Below are 20,412 nucleotides of genomic sequence, written 5' to 3'. Positions count from 1 at the left end.
GTTGAACATTTAATTCTACAAGATGAATATTTATTAATTACACATGAAGATTTGTCAATACATGATGAACAATTTTATATATACAAAATGAATTGTTTTTCATGCAAGTTGAAAAAAATTATAAATATAACATGAATTTTTTTAACATAAATGGTGACCACATTTTTAAATACACAGTCAATCTTTTATATATACCGGATGACCTTTTTAAAATACACCTTGAATATTGAAAAATTACATGATTAACATATGAATTAGAAGAGTAACATACGAATTACATGATTAACCTTTTAAATCACATGATGTCATTTTTAAAAGACATTTTAACTTCCCGAATGAATGTTGAACATTTAATATTATAAAATGCATAATTATTTGTTAATGTGCATTTGTCAATACATGATGAAACTTTTGAGAAATGCACAACAAATATTTTTTCATGCACAATGAGCAATATTTCTTGCACGAGGAACAAATTTTAAACACAACATGAACATTTTTTAAAACAAAAGCTGAACATTTTTAAAATACACAGTTAACCTTTTATATATAACTTGAGCATTTTATAACACACGTTGAATATTTATAAAAAACATGATTAAATATATATGAATTACTTGATGAGCCTTTTTAAGCACACAAGATACATTAACTTTTGTTAACACATATAATTTTTTTTAAAATATGCGATAAACATTTTTAGAAAAATGTTATCTTTTTTGAAAATCAAGGGGAGCTGTTTTTGAATAACACATAAAAAATTATATTCACGGACATTTTTGGGGCATACGAGAACATTGCTTTTAAAATAGAAGAATATATCTTTTTGGTTTGATACCCTTTTTGTGATACAATTTTTTTCCTTTCAAATAGACATGAACAGTTTTATATACACGAATATTTTTTGAAACACATGGATATTTTATTTATAAAACACCTTATTTGCATATAAAACAAAAAATGTTCTCCCTCCGTTCCATAATGTAACACATCTTTTACAAGTAAAGAGCTTACATTTGGCTTTAAAATTTTCCAAGAAAAGTGTACTTCTATCTTTCAATGCACTTTAAATTAAAAAATAATATTTATCTCGCATCACACGGTAATCAGGACCAATAACAATCTACGCATGGTCTTCTTAATTTGTACATGCACTTAGCTTATTGGGGGTTGAGTAATTAGAGGGGAGAGATGATGGCTGGCATCTTTTCAATGCATTTTTTTACTTTACTCCGTAATTTGTCCTAAATTTTCTATGTGTATAGTTTGTAGAAACGTCTGAGTAGTAGTAGTAGAAGAAGAAAGATTAGGCGCTGCTGGGCCTCGCGCTGTACCGTCGGAACTCCCATGGCGACTTCCCCCGCCGCCGCCGGCTCCTAACCGGGTCCTCCAATCTTGCTGCCGGAGCTAGAGGAGGCGCGTCCGCGCCGGCCGCGCTCGCCAAGTTGCCCGCCGTTCACGGGCCCTCCACTCGAAGGTGCTGGCCGAGCTCAACGCTCCCGTCAGGCTGAGGAAGTGAGACGCCGCTGCCGTTGAAACCGGCGAGGGGAACGAGGAGGATGAGGAGGCTCTGATGCTGCTGGAGATGAAATGGCCATAAGGCGGGAACACGTCACTTTGCGGGAGATGAAATGGCCATAAGGCGGCGTGCGCTTTCAGTAATAGCATGCGTATTTGGGATCCATGGTGCTGTTGAAATTGGTACATGCAGTTTCAGTGTCCTTTTATAATTAATTAATGTTAGCGCAAGTGTTTGGTTTTGCTGAAAATCCCATATTGTGTTTGATTTGTCATGTGCTGCTTCTGTATATAAGTTATATTCACACAAGTTTAACTGTTGAATTGTTAGTATGGCGCCATTCAGCAACTCCGCCAGTCCTTTATTGCATTATATACATTCCTACATGTTTGAGCTTTCAAGTCTGGCCATCAACTAACCTGCACCTGCAGGGTGTTGAGCTTTGCTCTCTGCGGTATGATCTCACTTATTGAAGAGACATCCAGTAAGATCTAACCATCTAAGCTCTCTTTGTTTTTGGTGATTCCAACTTTTTGCCCTATGCTGAATTTCCAAAGCAATTAATGTGTATGCAGATCAATTGATTGCTCATGGCTCTCTATGTCTCAATTCCAGGAAACGATATCGACACGCTATGCATGCAGTGATAGTAACTACTCTGTTTCCTGGCAGCACATCATTCTGACACTTCGCATCATTCTTTCGCTTTTTGTCGGCCGAGATGAGGTATCCTGTTCTCTCCCCCCTGCTCCTGGTTTGTTCTTCAGATTAGCATCCATTTCTATGACAAATGACTATGTGTAGGATCTACTCTCCTGAGCTTTCTGAAACCTTACATTTTGGATGTATACACAGCCAAATTTTCAAAAACTGTCACCGGTAGTACTCTCACAGCCGAGGAGATGAGATTGCCTAAAGTTCCCAAGGTACTACTCCCTCCGTCCCATAATATAATATAAGAACGTTTTTGACACTAGGAGTATGAATTAATGAACCATTGTGCATTTACATCCTCTCTTGCCTTGTCTTTCTGTTCTGATTACTTATATTCAGTACATGTCAGTCAATTCTCTGTCTAAATGTTTATCCTTACTCCTGCTAGCTAATTGACTTTGTCTCAGATCAAATGGCCATACTTCGCTGGAATTCGAGTTCTAGAGTTGATACATACAAGAGGATCTGGGAAGGAATTGGAGAGGAGGAGGGGAGAAGGTGAGGAGAAGAGAGGTACATTAGTCTCAATAAAACCAACACACAAGACCCACCACACTACGTACGCTTCAGGCTCTCTGATAAGTAGCGCCTACTCTCCTTCATGTCTCCCAGGTGGCAAGGGTGACTGGGCCGCTGCTTCCTTGGGCGCCACAGTACTGGCTTTGCCTTCCTGTTCCAGACAGAGTAGCTCAGTAGCATTAGAGGGAGCAGATCATGACAGCTGAGTGAGTTAAATGCAAAAAAAAAAAAAAAAAAAAAAACTTTTCAATTATAGAAGGACATTGAAACTGTCTGTACGAGATCAGCAAGGTCGTAGACCAACTTAGGGTCTTCATCATATATATTTGGCCGTAAGGGTTTCTCTCAACTCAAATGCAGGCGTATCAATTTCAACAGCACCGTGCATCTCAAATGCATCTGTTATTACTGGAAGTGCACCCCGTTGTGGCCATTTGATCCCCGCCAAAGTCACCTGTTCTGTTCCCTAGCAGGGGCAAGGATGATAAACATTCAGGCAGGAAAAAATGTATTACAAAATTGAGTGGCTATTTATTCAAGATTCTTCTGAAATCTACTCCGTATTACTCAACGTAAGTAACGACACCGTGCGCAATGGTTCATTAATTAATTCATACCTTGGGAACTTTAGGCAATCTCATCTCCTCCTCGCTAATTCACTGCTCTCCGTAGCTTTCTGTAGGGACTCCAGTTTAGGACAAGTACAGGGAGCAAACAACAGCGATAGCTTTAGCTTGGGGGCGTTCCAGCAGTTGAAGACGGCGGTGAGGGCGAGGGCTGCCGGCGCGGACGTCGCGGCGATGGCAGCCTAGTCGCTGCTGAGCGAGCCGGTGTGGAGTGACCCAGCGGCGAGGGTGTGGGCCTTTTTTTCTTTTCTTTTTTTTCGGCGAGGACGAGTGCAGGAGAGGAGCAGGTGGAGTCGATCGCCGTGAGGAGGAGCTGGCGCAGGGGTTTGGTCCTAGAAAGATAATCCTACAAGATAATTTTTGTGAATTTTTCCTAGAAAGATAATTCTACAAGACACTCTAGGCTGTTTGTGACGAAATGTGTTACTGTGTTGTTGGTAAGCTCTAAATACTTTAAATTTCTCATGGAATTGGCCCAGAAAGTTGGTTCTGGCCAAAGTCCAATTTATAAAGTTTTGTCAGATTGCCAAGGTTATTTGGGATGGCACCTGTTAGTGAATTATTTCTAAGGGACAACCACTCTAAATTGGCCAAATAACCTAATTCTCGAGGAATGTGGCCGGAAAGTTGATTATTGTCAAGATACAAGCCAGTGATTTTTGTGAGATTGCCTAGGTTGTTTGGGATGGAGCCTGTCAGTGTGTTGTAGCTAAGCCTCAAGTAGTCTAAGTTGGCTAAATAACCTACTTCTCGTGGAATTTGGCTAGAAAGTTGGTTACTCTTAAGGTACAAATTTGTGAGTTTGGTCAAATTTCCTATGCTACTTGGGATGGAACCCGTTAGTGTGTTAGTTGCTAAGATCCAACTCCTCTAACTTCTCAAGGTAATCTAATTCTCGAGGGATGTGTCCAGAAAGTTGGTTGCCGAAAAGGTACAAGTCTATGAGTTTGGTCAAATTTCTTATGCTATTTGGGATGGAACCAGTTAGCGTGTTAGGGCCAAGATACAAAACCTCTAAGTTCACAAGGCGACCTAGTTCTCGAGGGACGTGGCCAGAAATATGGTTGTTGTCAAGGTACAAGGTTGTGAGTTTGGTCAAATTTCTTATGCTATTTGGGATGGAACCAGTTAGTGTGTTGATGCTAAGCTCCAAATCCTTTAAGTTCACGAGGCGACCTAGTTCTCGAGGGATGTGTCCAGAAAGTTTGTTGTTGTAAAGGTACAAGATTGTGAGTTTGGTCAAATTTACTATGCTATTTGGGATGGAGCCCCAGAGTATGTTTTCACTAAGATCTAGGTACTCTAAGTTTGCAAGGTACTCCAATTCTTGTGGAATTAACCCAGAAAGTTGGTTGTTGCGAAGGGACAAGGTTGTGAGTTTGGTCAAATTTCCTATGCTATTTGGGATGGAACCCGAGAGTATGTTTTCACCAAGACTCAGGTACTGTAAATTTGAAAGGCAATCTATTTTTTGTGGAATTAGCCCAGAAAGTTTGTTTCCCCATAGTATTAACACAGTAAGCTTGGTCAAATTATGTAAATTTCGTGGAATGGAACCTGAGAGCGTGTTGATGCCAAGTTGCAGGTCCTTTAAGTTTAGAAGATAACCTAGTTCTCGTGGAATTTGTCCAGAAAGTTTGTTACTGTAAAGGTACAAGCTAGTGAGTTCGGTCAAACCACCTATGCTGCTTGGTATTTTACCGAAAAGATTATTACTGGACAAATCTAATGCAACTAAGTGCTTCATGTGTCCTATTTCACAAGGGATATGACCAACCAAGTGATTGCTTGACAAGTTGAGGGTGACAAGACTACTCATGTTGCCTATTTGGCTTGGTATTTCACCGAAAAGTTCATTTTCGTGAAGCATTAAGGAATGCAATTTTGTGAGATTTCCTAGACCTAGTGGGATTGAGCCTCTTATCTGGTTGCCTTGCAGAAGGAGAGCATGGAGCTCGCCAAGGACCTCGATACTACGAGGAATGCTCCCAGCAAGGAGGTTGTGTGAGAGGTCGAGGCGTGTCAAGGTCCTCAAGGTAGAGAAGTTGAGGGACTCCAGAGCCCCTCTTAGCCGCATCCCCTGCAGAAAGATGCCTTTGATCACTAGCGGGTGCCGGTGCATACCGGTACCGCAGGTGATGCCACGCCAATTGCAGGGCGTCGACGTGTTGCCCCAAGAGTGCAGTGCTCTTTGGCTTTGGTTGTCGAGGCTGGCTTTCCAGTCGAGGAGCGCTCTTCCTTGTCCTTCGAGCACCGCTGCATCCGACGACGCAAGTGCGACGGAGGTGGCCATCATCATCATCAGTATGGTTATTGTGAGAGAGGCAAGCATTTTGGGTGGTGGATCCATCTCCATGACTAGCTAGCTAGGTTGGATGGAATTGGCTGTGGTTTCTATTCTTCTGAGAAGTATTGGCAGCACATTAAATAGTCGAGCACACATCTGTCTGACATGTTAACGGAATATACATGTCAAAGAAGAGAACAACCGTGGGCACGGAAGTCTGCGGAACATGCCATGTTTGATGGGGAGTAGGCATGAGAGTTACGGTCAGCTCCAGCTATGGGTCAAGTCGTCATTCGTGTCGGAGGCATGTGCATACTGATTTGCGGATGGCTGAGTTGCATGTCTCACACGGTACGGCAACGTTGTACTGGCTTCCAAACATTCGATGGATATATGGACCAAACCAGGCAGCAGAACAAGTGATGTCGCTCTTGTTGCTTAACCCAGAGAACGGAAAACTATAATTTGTATTACGGACTTTGAAGCATGTCCCTCTGTCTCATGTACTCGGTCAAGTCAAGTGTATGATGCAGTTGAACAAGACTATGATGTAAAACTCTTTGGTTAACGTCGTGTCTTCGTCTGACCGACGGCTGCGTGTTTATATACTGGGGCGCAACTCCCAGATCGCGTACATGATTGAGATTACAACTTGGGATACAAGGGATAAGAGGATAGAGATAGAGTTGTTACAAAGATAAACATGCTAACAACCTGGACTAACCTAGCCGGATCCCCTTGGAGTCTACGTTACCAACCTGTCACGATCGGGCACACAATGCGTTGCTTAACATCCTCCCTTAATCACAACTTTGTCAAGTTGAGATTACGCTTGAATTCTTCAAAACTTCTTGTAGGCAACGGTTTTGTGAAACCATCTGCAACTTGATCTCTAGAATGCACAAACCGAATGTCTAACTGCTGATTTGCAACTCTTTCTCTGACAAAGTGGGAATCAATTTCAATATGCTTCGTTCTTGCATGAAACACTGGATTTGCAGATAGGTAGGTGGCACCAAGATTATCACACCATAAACACGGAGCTTTGGTACTCTTTATACCAAGTTCCTTTAACATAGACTGTACCCAAATAATTTCTGTTGTGGCATTTGCAAGTGCCTTGTACTCAGCTTCTGTGCTTGACCTTGATAAAGCAAAACCACGCCTCTCACGGAAGGAAAAAAAAAGGAGAAAACACGTTTTTTTCGCTTCCGAGAGGCACGTCATCCTCTCACGGAAGCAAACCCGTGCCTCTCGCGGAAGGAAAAAAGAAGAGAAAACGCGCCTTTTTTTGTTTCTGAGAGGCATGGCGAAAACAAAAACTGCCTCTCACAGAAGCAAAAACCGTACCTCTCATGGAAGGAAAAGAAAAGAGAAAACACTTTTTTCTTTCTCGTCCTCTCACGAAACCAAAACCATGCCGCATGAAAAAAAAAGAGAAAACGTGTTTTTTTTTCATTGCGGAGGCACGACCATGTCTCTTGCGGAAGAAAAAAAAGAAAACGCATTTTTCTTCCATTTTCGAGAGGTGCGGCTGTGCCTCTCACGGAAGCAAAACCACGCCTCTCACGGAAGGAAAAAAAGGAGCACGTTTTTTTTCGCTTCCGAGAGGCACGTCATCCTCTCACGGAAGCAAACCCGTGCCTCTCGTGGAAGGAAAAAAGAAGAGAAAACGCGCCTTTTTTTTGTTTCTGAGAGGCACGGCGAAAACAAAAACTGCCTCTCACGGAAGCAAAAACCGTACATCTCGCGGGAAAAAAAAGAGAAAAAATGTTTTTTGCATTTTCGAGAGGCATGGCCTTGCCTCTCACGAAAGCAAAACCGTGCCTCTCGCGAAAAACATAAACCGTGCCTCTCCTGAAAGGAAAAAAACAAACATATTTTTTTTCTGTTTCTGAGAGGCATAGCCGTATCTCTCACGAAAGTAAATTCGTGCCTCTCGCGAAAAAACGTGTTTTTCAATGCAAAAGAAATATTTTTGTTGAAATTTTTTGTTCCAAAACCTAAGAAAGACCGATGGAAAACCAAAATACCAGAAAAACCTAGAAAACCGTATAAAAAGCCAAAAACGCATGTGTAAAAAAACCGGAAGAAAAGATTCAAAATGCGACACATGGCAGCGGCCTGGCGCGCTCTTAGCCCACCCCTGAAGAAGCGCTCGCCAACTAGTTGTTTCCCTTTCAACAGCATCCTGCATCACGGAACCTTTCTCTCTCACACACACACACACTTACTCACGTCCGCGGAAAAAAATGCACAAACGAAATGGGCCCCAGAAGGCGGGAAGCTAGAGAGCAAAATGGCTTAGCGAGAAGGAACGATGGGCCGTCAGCCCAGCGCTCGACTTCTCTCTGTCTCTGTCGACGATTTTCTTAAAAAGAAAAAAAAACAAATCTCTGTCGAAGAAAGGGAAAACAGGACAGAGATCCATCCATGCCGCCGCCCTCCACCACAGCTCCACGCCGCCGGCGGCGAGCCTCCGCCACCGATCTATCCATTCTTCTCCCTTCGCTCATCCCCGCTCTTCTCCGCCACCTTCTCGCGGGCTTCAGCAACCGCGATTTCCTCTTCCCATAAGCAAGGGAGGGGACAGGAGCACCGGCGGCAGCCGGAGAGCATGAATGTGGAGGCCCCGCGCGCATCGGCGTCGGCGTCGAGGCTTAAGCCCTCACAGTTCTGTCCACAGTGAATTAGAATCTCTTCAATGAAAGTACACTTCAGTGTGCAGGCTGTTGAGTTATGTGAAACTGAAACTTTTTATCATCGGCTAATTTTTTTCCCTGTGACATCTGCACTACTTTCGTATACATGTTAATTCTTTCTGGTGAAAGTGAAAGCTAATTTTCTTTCTCCAATCCAGATATGTCGATTGGGGAGGGAGGATTTGAAAGGCACGGTTTTGATGGAACCTTCAGTTAATGCACAATAAGTGTTCATCCCGGACATTGACACTGTAACTGATATTGTGTTTGTGTATGCACCAGGGAAGGTAAGCATCAAACTTAAACACTGGATACAGTACATGCTTACTGTTCGATCCCTAACCTCTTGGCAAGTAGGCCAATACTGTGTACTCCAACTGTTCTGCAGGCAAGTGCGATAATATTCAGTCTTAACTACTGTCCTTCACATCGAAAAGGCACTGGAATTTCTGCATCAAGGTGGTGTTACCCAATCTGTTGCCTCATGGTAAGTTATACAACAATGTGCATCATTGTTGATGCGTCTGCTTTTAATGTTATCAAAATTAAAAGGGGGGAGATTGTCCACCTTTTGCACATTGGTTACTACAACTCTGCTGAAGGGCTATCTATGCTTACAATCCATCAACAGTTTCTATATTAGCCAGTCCTCTGTTCCGTACTTCCACTAGACCATCTCCCAATGGTTAAATATTTGACACAAAATGGTAAATACTACACAATCATAATATAAATAGTTGTATTCATGACCTACTGGAAAGAAAAGGTGTTCAGATATCAAATCCTAGATACCGGGAGAGTAGACTTGGCAAATAAAATCCGAGAAGAAGCTTTAGTTATCTCCCAAATATTGTTGCCACAAGATTCTCTGCTTGCTGGCTCCTATATGTTTGCAAGGGTAATTCTAGGCAGAAATTTTGGCCTGAAGCGAAAGCAGAATATACTTCATAAATTCATGAATATATAGTGGTCAAGTACCAAAGTAGGCACCACAAATTAACAGGAAAAGCCCTACAGCATCAATTTTAATGTTGATTATATCACACTTCTTTCAACATAATGTACGTACGAAAAGAAAGAAACCGGTAAATAAGGGTGACAACAGTACTTTTTTGGGTTCTGGTGGCATGGAAGCATGTACGCAATGGAAAATTAGAATTTGAACTGTCGAAACTTATAATAAGCAAGTGGTTATGATGTTCATAGTCAAACCCTGGTCTCCGCTAGTACCAATGAAGTAGATTTGCCTAAGTTAGTCAAAGATATGCCCATAAAGTAGCAGAAGGTAACCAGGCATATACTCGGAATCTAACCCCACATAGCCTTCCGAATGATTTGTTCAATATCAGACTTTACCGTTGCTTCTGGCAGAGATCCTTCATAACGAGAGACTGCCCTTTGTGCAGCAATCCAAATAGGAAGATCTGCACCTGGTAATTGATCTGGCGTAAGCCTGTCCCAAGAGTAGTTTTCTATCAACAACAGTGAATTCTCTGCATAAGTTTGCTCTTTCAGCCAGAGGTTCAGTTTATCAATCCAGATATGAAATCATGAATCAAACTATAGACAGAAGGTATTGACTCCTCACCTTTACATCAAAAAATCTATACATAAACATGCCATACCTGATACTTCTTTTGCCCGTTAGATCTCCTGGACATCATGTACGAGATGGGCATGAATTGCAGCCAGGATATAGCTGCACCATCAGAGAAAAATAACACTAAATGGAAATGAAACTCTAAGAGGCAAAAAGGGAAGTGCCAAAAACCAGTTGCAAATGCTACATGTAATGTCACACAATTTCATAATAAACAGAGTTTGGCCCCTCCTCCTTTTTCCGGGCTTGAGACCGGCTATGCAACATGAAGCGTACCATCATCTTAGCATAGGCGGAGTTACACCCCCACTCTACACACCCCCATATACACATCGAACCCCACTAAACCAAAAACCAAAACCCAAAGAACAAGACACACACACGCGCATGCACAATCTCCAAAACCAAGACCCAAGATACAAAAACAAACGACACACACCAAATAAATGGTAACGAAACCCCAAGACCCTCTTTTAGAATTCTTTTTCTGAGTGAACAACGAAGTAACACACTACTCAACCCTCAAAACAAACTTTTTTTGTGTGATTTTTTTTCCATTACTACGAAAGGCAGAGAAACAAATTTTTTGTCTGATTTTCGTTTTCTTTACTACAAAAGGCATTAAAACAACCCAACATTTTTTTTGGAATTTTTTCTTCTGTTAAAAAATGAGAACATAGAAAAAAAAGCACTTCTTTTTGGCTTTGTGTGGTTTCATTTTCCATTTTTTGAAAAGACAGTAAAATAAATAGATATTTTTTGTGTTTTTTCCTTTGCTTAAAACACAATAAATAGTAGAGCGAACAAATGAAAGCCTCCTGATAATTTTTTTCTTTTTCCACGGTGATTTGTTAACACCGCTGTCAGCCTGCATATATGGAGTAATCCTCACTAAATGTATACTTGGAGTACCAATGGTTACTATTTAAAATGATGAGAAAGATATATGTATCGTGCACGCAGATTGGTAATCAACTTTTCTTTTTACAGTTAATCGGCAATTCCTGTTATTTTGTCTAGTCTATAAAATAATTAAAGAAAAAGACAGGGAAGGGAGCGTGCATACCTTGATTCCCGCAGGTGGAGATGCACGGCAATCTTAGCTCCGTGAGAATCTGGAAAAGGGGAAAAAGGAAATCCGTGAGATACATGGCTAGCTGCCCCTGAAAAATGAATAAATAAATATACACTTAGTTACCTCCAACTTCTTTATATCCTCTAGTGTGATATAATGTCTAAGGCAGTTGGGAAGCACATGAATTGCACGCTTGGCAGTTTCCCTAGCCTTCTTGTGGTCCGCAGGAGGAGCATATAAAGTGACTATGACTTCCTTAAGCAAAGGGAGGTTCCCTAGGCTACGAAAGTCGAAGCCAAAGCTAATGCCATCATCATTGGACTGTGCTACAATGCTGAACTCAAGAGATTCAAGGACCGGCATATCTCCCTCTTGAAACGAGCCAAGCGTTGCTTGTGTCTTGAAGACCCTCAGCTTGGGGAAGGCACCTGCACCACCCATGGTGTCATGATGTGGAGCTGAACTCGTGACGAGCTTGAGGGAAACAAGCTCGCGGAAACTTCCAAAGACCTCCAGATCTGGACCGAATATTCGCAGTTTTAAATGGGACAAGTTTGGAAGAAGTGAGGGATTGATCCTTGCCACCAGCCCAGGTTCATCGTAGGCCATGTGTAGAAAACGGAGTTGTGGAGAGAGGGCATACCGTTCCCAGGGGTTCTCCTCATGACGGGAAATTCTACACCCTAAAACTAAACTGATGTCTATGACTTGGATCTTGCTCACTTTGGCTACAGACTCCGCCCAACCATTCATTGCACGATCATTGGATAATTTTAAAATTCCAGAAATGTAGAGCTTCCTCAACTCTGTCAACTTGCCCAGCTCTGTCACAAAGTTGTCATCGTCAACTTCTCCTAGGCTTAGCTCTTCCAGAGAAGTCAAATTTCCGATCCAGTATGGCACTTCAATGTCTGTTTCGCAGATGTTCAAGCACTTGAGTTGACTTAGTCGACCAATACTCTCTGGAAGTTCACTTATGCTATTTCTACCTAAGTCCAATACCAACAAGAACTTTAGATATCCTATTTCCTTTGGGAGCTCACCGATATCCATGCTCGATAGTTTGAGGTGCCTCAAGTGAACTAACTTTCCAACATGCTCAAGATGACTAGGATGGTGTGAATCATAGGGGCCTTCCAAAGCTAGAACACGCAAAGCTTCAAAGCATGAAAGTGATGGCAACATCTCAATATTACACAAGGCAATGAGTGACCTTGCTTGTAATGTAGACGTGCTAGCCAGAGGTCGGACTATATATTGAACAGCTAGCCTACGATCGTTGCAATGTGAAGTTGTATATTGCTCATCAGTGTCCAATATAGTAACAAACTTTTCTTCCTTTGACAATACGCATATCATATCCAGCATCATGTCATGGACGCGACATCCAGTTATGGCGCCAACATGCATTTCCATGCCTAAATACAGGGCCTCCTCTACCGGCATTATCATGCTTTTGTTCACCAGCTCGTTGAAGTACCTCTCACCAATCTCGAATAGTCCTACCCCTGGTTCCTCTTGGATAAAACCTTCGGCGACCCACTTCCATATCAAACTATCTTTTTCAATCAGATGATCTTCAGGATATATGCTCAGATACAATAAGCAAGTCTTTAGGTGACAAGGTAGATCATAATAGCTAAATAAAAGTATTTTTCTTGTGTTCTCCACGTCTTCGTTATCTTCATCCCCAAAACCAATTGAAGTGTATACCTTAGACCAAAGCTCCACAGGTTTGCCGCCAAGCAAACTAGCTATTGTGATTATAGCCAATGGTACACCACCACATTTATGTAAAATTTTATCATATACCTCTGCTGGAAGATGATTAGGCCATTCTATTGCAGCACAAGATAATCTTCTATGAAATAAATCCTTGGATAAATCAAGAGAAAGAGGTTGTAGCTTGTATACTTCACTGGCCATTGTGGCAACTTCGAGTATACGAGTAGTTGTGATTATCCTGCTTCCACAATTGTTACACACCAAAGCGGTCTTGACTAGTTCCCATGTTTTTGTATCCCATATGTCATCAATGACAATTAAATACCTGTCATCACCATCCATAACGCAAGGGATATAACAAATTAGTGGAAATATTTTATAAGGCCCCTAAGTATTCTAAATATCTTTGAAAAGAGGATGCATGCATGTTAGCCTACTTGTTGAGGAATCTAAAGTTGCATTGTTGAATCAGGACGTGGAGGAGTCCAGGAGAGAGACATGTATGCACGAGCTGAGTTTAATTCCATTTCATCATCCAGAATTCTAGTTTTGATTAACAACATTTTCGAATCTAGATACTTTCGACTCTTAGATATATTTTTGAATTAACATCAGCTGTAAGAAGTACTATAATATATGAAACAACGGCGAGATTCGACGGAAGTCCCAGCCCAAATTATAGTAAAGAGGGTAGAAAATCTTGATATGGTACATTATCATGCGCAAACAAGTACACATATATTTTTGCAAAATACACAAGAGTGATGATAGGACATCGAAACCCTTATCTTGTAATATGTCTCAAACCAAATTTTCCACTCATCCAAAACTCATTTCTTCTCAGGGTCGATGCTATTTTTCCCCATTTACTATTTGATGTATATGAAACTACATAACACAGTGCATACCTCTTGTTCTCGGAGTTCAATGATTGGTTGCCTTTCATGCAACCCCCTATTTACTACTTGAAGCATATGAATTACATAATAGGTCGCGTACCTTTTATTCTCGAGTAATCCTCGGAGTTTGTTGATTAGCTGCCTTTCATCCAACTCCAAGTATTTTTGCCCAGAAATTTCAAGGAGTATGCCATTGAGAAGTTTCTTCACGCTAGGGTTCCGTCCTACCGGAATAAAAGCACAACAATCAAACTGCGCTTTAAGCTTATCATACACTGCTTTGGCAATAATTGTCTTGCCAAGTCCTCCGAATCCAAAAATAGAGAGTATCTTGAGTTGCTTGGACACATCACCATCCCCATCACTCATCATCTTGGTTAGCTCATTCAATGAATCATCAATACCAACGAGCTCTTTCTGGTCCTTGTACAAATCCAATAGGCGAGGGTCAACAGTGATTGCGCCAACTGGATTAACAGCCACATCGTTGACCCGGTACCTATCACGTCGGTCAGCCGCCTCCTTGACGCGGACCTTGATGTCTTTGATCTCATCCGAGATCTCATGGCGAGTCTTGCTCTTGCTGAACAAGTCCCCCATCTTCTTCATGAGCTTCTTGAGTTTGCGTGGCTTGATGGCTGGCTCAGCTCCCTCGACGCGCACCAGGAACTTGTCGACGATGTCCTCCATTATGAACGACAAGTCCCTGACTTCATTGGCCCAGAGCTTGACCTGCTTGTCGAGCTGGTCTCGTGGCACGTCCCCAACCTTGCGGAGGGCAGCATACATGCTCTCTAGCTCTCTCTTTAGATACTCAACATCTTCCTTGACGCCCGTCTGCAGCTTGTACTCCTTCGTGAGGAGGTCACCAAGCTTGAGGAGCAGGCTGCCCATGGCCCCCGTCGCAAGGTCCATGGTCGCTCTCAGCAGCTGGTTGCTCAATTTGTTTGTGCACAATAATGCTTTGTGTGTCTGTGTGTGTGTGTGTTGGGGGGTGGGGGCAGGGTAAGTTATGTCCTCACACGCTCGTTTTTATAGTGTTTCTAACTATAAAGTTGTCTTTACAGATCAAAGAAATTTGTCTTCTATTATCATATATTTTGCCCACTTTTTTCCTCGGGAGCCCTGCAGCTAGCATATATCAAGTGCACATGGTACAACGTGCATTGGTTCAGCTAATCGTGTGGATCTATGCTCTGACCGTGCTAAATGCACATGGTACAACGTGCATTGGTTCAACTAATTGCGTGGGTCTAAGCTTTGACAGTGTTAATTGCACATGATACTACGTGCATATATGTGCTGTGTATCAAGGCTTAATGGTTGTCTTAATTCAATAAATTCACCCATTTTAAAAAATTAGAACTAGTAGCCCATAATGTTTATATATACTGAGCATGGAAGAACTACCATTACATTTCTTTGCAAAATTCTCTTGTGTACATCCTTTAAATATTCTGTAGACATATTACAATCGAAATTGCAAAAGAGAAAAATCTGTAGGCATATTGATCTCTCATACTCACTCAGCATACAAATAAACCATTATTGCACTGCTTAACTACAAATATACAAGTTGTTAGTTTTCTCCCTCTCGAAGGTGCCAACAGGCTGTACATATATTGTGAGCTAATGCCAATTAACAACAGAAAGCTGTGCAAGTTGAGACGTACTATCTTCAATTTAATTACATATATATGCTAGTCAACTTCATCATCAATGCGTTCACGGCACCGCTTTGAACGGGAAGGGGAAGCGAAGCTTCCTTGTGGTCAACCTGGCAATCAGGCACTGTCCTCCTGTTATTCACTCTGTTCCATATATGTAATTCATGCCATCTGGAGAGGTAAGCATGCCCTTTTAGCTGCATTGACACAAGGTTATATATATATCACGAAATTCAAGTATAGCTTCAACTTTCAACTAATGCATGTGTCGTGAAACATAACGAGGAGTGGTGATGAAATAGTACTCTGACTAACTCAAAATCTACTTGCACAACTACTTTGCGCCACATGATTTTGTATCTTTATTTCTGGAACTCTGAATTTGGATTTGACATTTTAGGACATGATATTGTAGATGCACATTTTTGTTGCAATATTATAAGAAACAGTCCACCTTTTGCATGATCGGACCTAGAGGGCAGATTTTATACTTATGTCTATTGAACATACAGTATTATTTGTGCTTTACAAAAGTAATTTAGATGTGAAATGTAAGCAACGACAGCAGCAGTGATTAAGATGCTGCACGTAGGCGCAATTAAGCTCCACCACCAGTTTGAACATGATCTCTGTGCATGTAAGCAACGGCAGCATCAGAGGTTAAGATGCTGCACTTAATTACTTAATTAAGTGCCACACCTCTGTCACCCAGCTCATCTCCGTTCTAGTTTAAGCCACATCTACAAGAGATGAACTGTACATGATGGATGATGCGCTAGTTTAAATGGTCGGTGTATTTTAGTCCTACCTAAACCGTATCATATGGAACCTAATCTAATCAATACGACCCAAGAGGGCACCGGCTGAGTCAAGTACGGAACTAAATGATTTTTTCTTAGTGAGCAGCTCGCCCCATCGATTATCGAAGGGCCACTGTCTAAACCGTGTAGGCATCCAAGACATGTTCAAACATACTCCCTCCGTTCCTAAATATAAGTCTTTGTAGAGATTTCACTATGAACCACATACGGATGTATATAGATGCATTTTAAGTGTAGATTCACTCATTATGCTCCGAATGTAGTCCATAGTGAAATCTCTACAAAGACTTATATTTAGAAACCGAGGGAGTACTATATAGTTATTTTATTGCACTTCTACATCATGACACATCTCTCAGATCTGAATTTGTGCAGCGCTAAGCTTTCCTTGTTTTCCCTGAAAAAAAGAGGTTGAACTCCCAGCTGCCAATTGATCGATGCCAAACCTCCCTCTACATATGCAGCACAAATTCTAAAAGCAAAGCTTACCTATGATTATGCACAGTGCAAGAAAGAAATCATATCATGAATTCCAAGCATGCATGGGTTGAAGGCTATATTTGAGTAGCACTCCGTCCGTCCGGAATTACTTGTTGCTCAAATGGACGTATCTAGCTCTAAATTAGTGTTAGATACATCAATTTGAGAGACAAGTAATTTCAGACGGAGGCAGTATCTCTATTTTTATGTTTTATTATTTTACTTCGGTTACAGTCGTTTGAAAATTTATATGTGCACGCACTAGGGTAGTTACTGTTTTCCCTTGAAAAAAGAAGTTCAGAGGAGTGTCTTTTGCCTTGAAATTCAGAAGAGTATGTTTCCTTCAACTTCTCCAATGCACAACTTGGAAATTCCCATCTGAATAGAACTCAGAGAGGAAGAGGCAACCACTTTGCTTTTGGGGCAGGTTGACATGGTTTCAATGTAGAGTAGCAGGATTTTGGGGTTGGCAATGTCTACCTCCTCATTTTAGATGGACATGAACGTGATTGGTTCGTGCCATCCTGGCATGTGACACCGTCCAAGCCAGGAGGACACCAAGAATTATTTTAAAAAAATTGGACAATTTTGAAATTATGGAAGTTCGGAAATTTCTAAAAGTTCCAAATTCCTTAGTCTGAATTACCAGAAGTTTTAGAAATTCAAAAAGTTGGAGCCAGATTTAGGGAAAGGAAGTTAATTGAAAGTTTGACCAAGGGATGGCTTTCACAAAAAGGAAATAACACCTTGTCAGAATAGGGCCTAAGGAACTAACTGGCGGGTGGCCGCCAATTAGCATCGCCAGAACAGGAGCTCAAACTCTCTTTTCAATAGAGAAGAGAGGAAGTAGATTATCTATCACCTTGAAAAAGCCGTGTGTAATTCTCAGTTGATCTCCCTTTGTGGCGTGTATTGGACGCCAAACATTCTCCGAATAAAACATATATACCTCAAAACTATATACAAATCGTGGACTGAGTTTATGCACAAATTCAGATCCTAGAGAATTCCCACTTGTCTCCACATCACATGAATTGGACTGCTGGAGAGAGGAAAATATCATATTGTCTATCAACAACTGCTTACTCCGTTGGCTCAATCGAAATCCAGAAGCATCTACTCCCTCCGTTCCGAATTACTTGTCGCACGTATGGATGTATCTAGATGTATTTTAGTTCTAGATACATCCATTTCAGCGACGAGTGATTTGGGACGAAGGGAGTATCAGTTTAAGATTTCCTTTGTTGTTTGTTCCCTGGAGCAGAGAGCGGCTGGGCCTGGGCTGCGCAAACCTTTGTTGTTTGTTCATTGAAGTGGCTGGCTATGCTGATCACTAGGGCTGGGCTAGTCGTGGTACAAGAAACCCAGTCAAACCTCTACAGATGCAGGCAAATTTTAAAATGCAGAGCTTGCCATGGTTGGTTATGCATGGTGCAAGAGAAGAAATCACATCATGAATTGTAAGCATGCATGGGTTGAAGGCTATATCTGAATTGTACTCCCTCCATCCGGAAATACTTGTCATAGAAATGGATGTATCTAGATGTATTTTAGTTCTAGATACATCCATTTTTATTCATTTCTTCGACAAATATTTCCGGACAGAGGGAGTATCTCTCTATCTTTATGTTTTGTTATTTTACTTCAGTTACAGGCATTTGAAAATTTATATGTACACGCAGTAGGATAGTTACTGTTTGCCCTTGAAAAAGGAAATTCAGAAGAGTGTCTTTTTTCCTGGAAATTCAGAAGAGTATGTTTCCTTCAGCTTCTCCAATGCACAACTTGGACATTCACATCTGAATGAAAGTCAGAGAGGAAGAGGCAACCACATCAGGTGGGCAGTTTCTGCCCCCCGCGCGCCGTAGACCCTTCTTCAATCAAAGAGAAAAAAGGGGCAACCATTTCGCTCTTGGCGCAGGTTGAGATGTTTTCAATGTAGAATAGCGGCATTTTGGCGACCCTTCAATCAATGTTGAGATCTCACTGCATGTAAGCACTGATAGCACCAGCGATTGAGATGCTTCACTTAATTAAGTGCCATCACTTCTGTCACGTAGCTCATCCCTGTTCTAGTTTAAGCCCATCTACAAGAGGTGAACTGTATATGATGCCCTCATTTAACAATGGCTAGTGTATTTTAGTCCTACCCAAACCGTGGCATATCGCATATGCAACCTAATCTAGTCAATACGACCCACCGGCACCCTAGCCCAGTCTAGTCCTGGACTAAATGATTTTGCTTAGTGAGCAGCTCGCCCCATTGGTTGTTGAAGGGCCACCGTCTAAACCATGTCGGCATCCTAGGACATGTTCAAACATAGTTTTTTTTATTGCACATCTAAATAATGACACCTCTCTGAGATCTGAATTTATGCAGTGCTAAGATTTCCTTGTGTTTCCCTCGATGAAAAGAAGTTGAACTCCCAGCTTTCAGTTGATCGATGCACAATGCCATATATTGAATGAGAATTTTTAAGACGACATGCAACCAAAATCGTTGGCTCTTCACAAACGGGCTTCCCGCTTGGCAACTGAGGTGTCAGATCTTCAGAAACTAGATACACAACTGTTGTACATTTTTTCTACTTGGCTCAAGGTTGGAAAATTCAGAAGAGCTGCAGCGGGACATTTTATACTTGCGCAATTACACTTGTGTTATGTGTCGAATTTTACTGCTGGAAACCAAGGATCATCTCTTCTGATGATGATCATTGCTGCAAGTTGCTTGCAGTAAATTTCTACGCACTCGATCTATCCAGGGGGGCATCAGTTCAGACATCCTTCCAGTCCTTCAGAGAGCAGCTGGGCCTGGGCTGGACAAACCTTTTTTTTCGAATGTGGGCAAACCTATATCCTATTTGACGCTCTCTGCGTCAAGCTGTCGAGGCTTCGCATAAGAGCTGGCCATCGAACGATGAATTGGGCCGGCCCATTAACAGTGTCCGCGTTTCCGGTTTTGGGAATCTTCTAGAGTTTCCCAGCCGGTTTTTTCTGGTTTTGGGAAGCTTCTAGAAGGTTCCCTGAACCGGTTTTTTCTTTCTTTTTGGTTTTTGGTTTTTCTTTTTTACGTTTTTCTGTTTATTTTTCTACTTTATTTTTTTCTTTTCTATTTCTTTTTTATTTTTCAACTTTAACTTTTTCGGAAAAAACTCATGTTTCAAAAATTGTTCGTAATCTTAAAAAATTGTTCTCACTTTAAAAAATGTAATTTTTCCAAAAATAAAGTTTGTGTTTTCCAAAAAAAATCATAAATTCAAAAAATGTTCGCATTTTAAACATAATTTCGCTCAAATTTGAGAAAATACTGTTCGAGTTTGGAATTTGACAAAATGTTCGGATCTGACATTGCCTATAGTTTTGCGTGCCATCTTAAACCAACAAAGCACGTTTATCCCGTTGGCTAGCCACTCTCGAAAACAGTGGTCCTTGTTCGATCCAATGGGCCGGCCCAGTTGGAGTTGCCTGTGCGTCCGCTCGGCAATTTGCCGCAGCGAGCGGCACATAGGAGTTCCCAGCCTTTTGTTGCTTCTTCTCCATATAGGTGGCCGGTCTGCTGATCAGTTGGGCTGGGCCATTCGGGGCACAAGTAGCCCAGCTAAACCTCACACAGTCACACTACAGATGCCGGACAAATGACACAAAAAAAATGATGCAGGGCAAATTTTAAAAAGCAGAGCTTGCCATGATTATGCACGGTGTAAGAAACAAATTGAAACCTATATTTGAATAGTACTCTCTATTTTTGTCGTTTGTTACTTTATTTTACGTACATGCA

At 41.5% G+C, this 20,412-nt stretch overlaps 1 protein-coding gene, 1 long non-coding RNA gene and 1 pseudogene across 2 annotated transcripts; 1 reads left to right on the top strand and 2 right to left on the bottom strand.

Annotated features, from left to right (window-relative positions):
- Positions 1-2,524: 2,524 nt before the first annotated feature.
- LOC119288370 lies at positions 2,525-5,738 on the bottom strand (annotated as a pseudogene).
- A 2,586-nt stretch (positions 5,739-8,324) lies between these two features.
- LOC119288369 lies at positions 8,325-9,990 on the top strand. Its single transcript, XR_005141161.1, has 3 exons — positions 8,325-8,654; positions 8,756-8,854; positions 9,774-9,990. It is a non-coding gene; the product is annotated as an uncharacterized LOC119288369 (long non-coding RNA).
- Positions 9,991-10,299: 309 nt separating this feature from the next.
- LOC119288368 (disease resistance protein RGA5-like) lies at positions 10,300-14,637 on the bottom strand. The gene is made up of 4 exons (XM_037568003.1): positions 13,767-14,637; positions 11,166-13,092; positions 11,034-11,082; positions 10,300-10,835 (listed from the first exon to the last, which is right to left on the bottom strand). Exons 1-4 carry the CDS (start codon positions 14,579-14,581, stop codon positions 10,831-10,833), a joined length of 2,796 nt encoding a protein of 931 aa, XP_037423900.1. The 5' UTR covers positions 14,582-14,637; the 3' UTR covers positions 10,300-10,830.
- Between the last annotated feature and the right edge of the window lie 5,775 nt (positions 14,638-20,412).

Source organism: Triticum dicoccoides, chromosome 4A, assembly GCF_002162155.2.
Source record: "Triticum dicoccoides isolate Atlit2015 ecotype Zavitan chromosome 4A, WEW_v2.0, whole genome shotgun sequence".
In the NCBI taxonomy this organism is placed as follows: Eukaryota; Viridiplantae; Streptophyta; class Magnoliopsida; order Poales; family Poaceae; genus Triticum; species Triticum dicoccoides.
This window is presented reverse-complemented; position numbering and strand designations above follow the sequence as displayed.

Coding starts and splice junctions, on each gene's coding strand:
- LOC119288368 (XM_037568003.1), bottom strand. CDS start 14,581: ATGGACCTTGCGACGGGGGCCATGGGCAGCCTGCTCCTCAAGCTTGGT. Junction 13,093..13,766: donor GGATTACTCGAGAATAAAAG/GTACGCGACCTA, acceptor TGGTGATGACAG/GTATTTAATTGTCATTGATG. Junction 11,083..11,165: donor AGGATATAAAGAAGTTGGAG/GTAACTAAGTGT, acceptor CCCCTTTTCCAG/ATTCTCACGGAGCTAAGATT.